The 6,000-nt window shown below is 45.7% G+C and overlaps 1 protein-coding gene across 1 annotated transcript in view; it reads right to left on the minus strand.

Moving 5' to 3' along the window:
• The window catches only part of EEPD1 (endonuclease/exonuclease/phosphatase family domain containing 1), a 195,974-nt gene extending 190,276 nt beyond the window's left edge, over positions 1–5,698 (minus strand). Inside the window, exon 1 of the mRNA XM_075315131.1 lies at positions 4,604–5,698. Coding sequence (XP_075171246.1) covers positions 4,604–5,469 — 866 coding nt within the window. The 5' untranslated portion in view covers positions 5,470–5,698. The remainder of the gene's footprint in view (positions 1–4,603) is intronic.
• Positions 5,699–6,000: the final 302 nt, after the last annotated feature.

A 6,000-nucleotide genomic window follows, 5' to 3' on the forward strand; every position in this document is an offset into this window, starting at 1 on the left:
TTTTTTTTTTAAAATTGTGAAAAGTTTATTCAGAGGGTCATTTATTATTCAACCCCTCAAACCACAAGAATTCTGTTTGGTTCCCCTAAAGTATTAAGAAGTATTTCAGGCACAAAGAACAATGAGCTTCACATGTTTGGATTAATTATCTCTTTTTCCAGCCTTTTCTGACTAATTAAGACCCTCTCCAAACTTGTGAACAGCACTCATACTTGGTCAACATGGGAAAGACAAAGGAGCATTGCAAGGCCATCAGAGACAAGATCGTGGAGGGTCACAAGGCTGGCAAGGGGTACAAAACCCTTTCCAAGGAGTTGGGCCTACCTGTCTCCACTGTTGGGAGCATCATCCGGAAGTGGAAGGCTTATGGAACTACTGTTGGCCTTCCACGGCCTGGACAGCCTTTGAAAGTTTCCACCCGTGCCGAGGCCAGGCTTGTCCGAAGAGTCAAGGCTAACCCAAGGACAACAAGGAAGGAGCTCCGGGAAGATCTCATGGCAGTGGGGACATTGGTTTCAGTCAATACCATAAGTAACGTACTCCACCGCAATGGTCTCCGTTCCAGACGAGCCCGTAAGGTACCTTTACTTTCAAAGCGTTATGTCAAGGCTCGTCTACAGTTTGCTCATGAACACTTGGAGGACTCTGAGACAGACTGGTTCAAGGTTCTCTGGTCTGATGAGACCAAGATCGAGATCTTTGGTGCCAACCACACACGTGACGTTTGGAGACAGGATGGCACTGCATACGACCCCAAGAATACCATCCCTACAGTCAAGCATGGTGGTGGCAGCATCATGCTGTGGGGCTGTTTCTCAGCCAAGGGGCCTGGCCATCTTGTCAGCATCCATGGGAAGATGGATAGCACGGCCTACCTGGAGATTTTGGCCAAGAACCTCCGCTCCTCCATCAAGGATCTTAAGATGGGTTGTCATTTCATCTTCCAACAAGACAACGACCCAAAGCACACAGCCAAGAAAACCAAGGCCTGGTTCAAGAGGGAAAAAATCAAGGTGTTGCAGTGGCCTAGTCAGTCTCCTGACCTTAACCCAATTGAAAACTTGTGGAAGGAGCTCAAGATTAAAGTCCACATGAGACACCCAAAGAACCTAGATAACTTGGAGAAGATCTGCATGGAGGAGTGGGCCAAGATAACTCCAGAGACCTGTGCCGGCCTGATCAGGTCTTATAAAAGACGATTATTAGCTGTAATTGCAAACAAGGGTTATTCCACAAAATATTAAACCTAGGGGTTGAATAATAATTGACCCACACTTTTATATTGAAAATTTATTAAAATTTAACTGAGCAACATAACTTGTTGGTTTGTAAGATTTATGCATCTGTTAATAAATCCTGCTCTTGTTTGAAGTTTGCAGGCTCTAACTTATTTGCATCTTATCAAACCTGCTAAATCTGCAGGGGGTTGAATACTACTTGTAGGCACTGTATATATTCACATCATCCTATATGACTATGACCGATATGAATATGTGTTCATCCTCCTCCCCAAAGAGCAATCACAAAACTGTTGCATCTTAGCCTAATACACTGGGCTACTATATCCCACCATACTTTTTTTTCTGGAGTCAGAGATTATTCTATGAGATTTTTGTTGATTTTGCTGACAAGCTGAATCCTATGATGACTAGCAGATGTTTGCTGTGTATAAAAAGGTGAATGAACAGGTTAGATTTTAGTAGCCCCTTAGAAATCATTCCTCCAATGTAAGCGTCATCAAAAGTCTTCATTACAAAGTCCACTACCACCTTTACCTCCTGTCTCTCACCTACGTTATGAGGCTTTGCTTGTATTACTTTATTATGTTATCACAAGTAAACAATCCTGAAATCTGTAAAATCTATGCAATTATTGATGCTATATAAATGAATAAAATCAATCAATAAGTTTAAGGCCTATTTATAGGTACAAACATTTTCTCTTGTGGGCTCAAGCCATGACCTAATAATGGGCCCAAAGAACCAGAAAAAAATAGCCTCTTTTTGAAGCAAATCACATGCGACCAGGTTGGATTTGTCATGGATGATTCAGGACAGCCTACTTTAAAGACGTTGTCCATGCCTTTCACGAAAGTCTGCAATCACTCTATTGCATGCATCTCGCTCTGTGATGAGTTCCCGAAGCTAGCCGTGAGAACAAGTGGCCATGTTCCCACAAGTATGTGATTTGAAAACGTCTGGCCATATTACGACTAGACATGTGCGGCCTCAGCTCAATACAAGTTAGCTAAAGGGGTTGTCCGCTACTTTTACATTGAGGGCCTATCCTTAGGGTAGGCCATCAATGTCTGATTGCCTGGGGTGCAGGGTGTTGGACCCCAGCCAATCAGCTGTTCTTTGGCCCAGCGGCGGCAGCAGGAAGATGGAAATGCTCAGTTCCGTCACTGCTCCATCTTTTGATAGTGACCACAGCTGGGTATTGCACATCCATCCATTCTAATCAATAGGAGGCGGATATGCTGTAACGATGACGGACCCCGGGCGATCAGACATTGTAAAAGTAGTGGAAAACACCTTTAAATGAGGCTGTGCACGTCTAGTTGGAATGTGGCTGGGAGTTTGTATATCGCATACTTTTGGGCACATGAGCGCTGGGTCTCGTCGCCGGCATTGGAAAATCTTGTCAGTGTGCAGCACGCGATGTGAGGAGTCACATGTCTGCAGTCACATAAAGTAATTGCAGATTTTCATGAAAAGCCTTGACCACCCCTTATAACTTTCTGATGAGAAGCTGTGTGTACAAAAATAACAAGGTTTACAATGTAATTAAAAGTGGATGTCACATTATGTAGAGATGAAGTGTGGTCCTCAGGTTGATTTCCTCCGGTGGGTTCATGGTAACCCAGTATGACTGGTTACAGTACTGAAAACTACACACAATGCAAGAATTTTGTTAATGAGAAAGAGTTACTTCCATTTTAACACCTTTAAAGAAAGCGGACAGTAAATACAGTATACTGCTGATCAGTGACTAAGCAGAAGATATTTCTGTTTAAAACCACATCTGCCATTGACAAAAAGCCACTATCTGTCTGGATAGACGAAGCCATAACAATCCAAGCACAAGATATTTATCCTTCCTTTCTCTCTTCTTTTTCCTTATGTTGTTTACCAAGACTAAAAATCTATTAACCCAGCACAGCACTAACAATAAGAACAGGCAGGAACATTTAACACATTTTACAGTCTGGCCATACCGAAGCCGCAATGTCTGAAAACCACCTGCTATTCTCTCATTAGATTTATTTACTATCACAAATCAAAAGGGATATTATTATTGTACCTCTATTTACAAATATGTAACAGAAATGATACAATGTTATTCTCTGATGAGCATTCATAAGGTTTTGTTGACATCTGCAATGGAGACTTCATTGCATACCCAGCCAAAAATACAAGATCCAATAACCCAGCATGCTGCACTACTGGGGAAAGGATAGACACTGTGATAGAAAGCTAGTGGATCCCATTATTGTCATCAGGGTACACTTGGTGCTCCTGGTGTCTGTCATGTAACAGATCGGGCACTTCCATTAATATCATTCTGCTTTTATGAAGGATAAGAACAATGGAATTAAATGCAGTGTGAACAGCACCTTATCTGCCTCAATGATGTCCTAGATACTATTAAAGGAGCCTGTCAGGTGGAAAATGTACCCAGCCTGCAGGGAGGATGTTACAGAGCAGGAGGAGCTGATTACATTGATAAATGTTTTTATGTGGAAAGTTTGAGGAAAACTTGTAATTTAGTCATTGAAATCCCTGAGTCCAGTGGGCGGTCTTACCAGTCTTCCTCTATGACTTTACATGCATAGATAACTGCCAATCGCTGGTAAGACCACCCACTGGACTCATCGGCAATCAAAGCATGGATTCCATTGAATAAAAGTTAAACTGAATCTTTTCCCCAAACCCGACCATATAAATATCATTCTGCTCAGCTTCCCCTTCCCTATACCGTGCTGTTCACAGAGCTGACTGCAACAACAATGTGACAGGTTCCCTTTAAATACATTTTAAAGAACCATGATCTAAGTATCTCCTAATTAGGCCTATTGTAGACTACTGAAATAGAAAAAGTTATATAAACTTTGCTAAACAATATCGATATTATGTTTCAAATTTAGGCACAAGATATGCCATTGACAAGTGGAATGTGTCATTTATTATGCCAGCCATACATTTACATGCCCGCTGGTGCTTTGTGTTTCATTTATCCAACAGCCTTATAATAACACTTTATATTCAATGTAATATGTAAAACAATGGGAAAAGTTAGGAGATGTTGGTACTACCACGCATGATACTAGTAGCCGAGACACTATAGGGCTATGGCTACCGAACAAGCGGCTATAGTCAATGCCAGCATATATGAAGCCCAATGAGAAGTTTCTATATTCCAGGCCATTCTAGCAGGTTTCCAGTTATATCTATTTACATGCAGCAGATGAAAGCGACAAGTGACATGCTTTCCCTAATCCCTCTGAAAACGGGGTCAGAGATATTTACATAACCCGATGGGGTGGCTTAGACATAGGAGACGTACGACATGACCTATAAAACGTGTACCCTTCACAACTTACCAGTTCTCCAAAATGGTCATGCATACTACCTCCCTCACACCCGGATTGCCGGCCTTGTCCAGGCTACAGTTCTGGAGGTTCCATGTGGCCAACCTGAGCACAGGCTTCCCCTCCCTAACCCCACCAAAGACTTCCACGGCCGGTCTGGTGGAGATGAGCTGAGTTGGTCCTCCAGGTGGGAAGTCCAGGTCCTCACTCTGTAAACTTAGAGAGGTCGGACTAGGGTGAGGTTTGGCCATGAAGTGTAAGCCCCCATTTGTGTGTGTGGATGGAGGTCTGGACCTCTGGACGTAGACTTGGTGCCTTACTTTATCCAGAAATGATATGGTAACAGAGTCCACCTTCACCAGGTCCTCAATGCTCTTCAGGGGGCCATGCTGGGTGCGATAGAGAATGATGTCCTGCGCCACCTCCTCGGACACCCCTCTGAGGGCCATCAGCTGGGCCGCTGTGGCAGTATTGATGTTGATCCTGGTGGCAGCCAGGTGCCCACTATGGTGGCCATACTCCATGTCCTTCCGTAAGGAGTTGGGCGAGTGCTGGGCAGAGCCACTCTTACTGCTCACACAGATCTCAAACTTCACCTGTTCCAGCTTGGCAGCGCCCACCCCACTGACCAGAGCCAGGTCCTCCACCTTCTTGAAGCCCCCGATATACTCTCGGTACTCCACGATGTTCTGTGCCACCTGCCTGGTCACCCCGGGCAGGGTCATCAGCTCCTCCTCGGTGGCAGAGTTGATGTTCAGCCTCTCCTGACTCACCAGGATGTTGCTGAAGTTACAGGCTGCGCTGAACTTGCGGTTCTTCTGACACAGGTCGGAGGGGTCCTTAGGGATGGAGCGATGGCAGCCGAGGTTCCCCCCCATCCTGCGATCCGGACCAGATCCTGTAGTTGGGACGGTACCGATCCTCAGATCCGAAGGACTACATGCAGGAGGGCAGGGCAGGGGAGACGTGGGGGGATGCGGTGACACCGGGGGCCATGTGCAGTGAGCTGCTAGTGACAGTGTCCGGTGATGTCAGATGTGGAGCAGAGCCCCGGAGCAGCATCCCCGGCACACGGACCTCTGCGCTCCGGTCTGTGCCTCACAGCTGCAGACGTACTACTGCAGACCACGCCCCCCGCGCCGGCCCCTCCCACCGCACTGCTCCCGCCCTGTGCCTCGGACTGCGCTCATTTCCCTCAGCTCCGTCCTGGCGGTCACACGCTGCGGCCGCCGTGTCCTCATGTATCCGGGCACTGCTGTCCCTTCTCCTCACACTATATAAATTGCCGCACACACTACTACCTGTGTTTGTGACGCTGGCCACAACTCAGCACAACAATACATTCTTATGTTACTATTGATAGGCAGCGAATAAGAACATCCCAGCAAAAGCGCCCTAACCAAGTGTGA

Source organism: Anomaloglossus baeobatrachus, chromosome 6 (genome assembly GCF_048569485.1).
Source record: "Anomaloglossus baeobatrachus isolate aAnoBae1 chromosome 6, aAnoBae1.hap1, whole genome shotgun sequence".
NCBI classification, from domain to species: Eukaryota; Metazoa; Chordata; class Amphibia; order Anura; family Aromobatidae; genus Anomaloglossus; species Anomaloglossus baeobatrachus.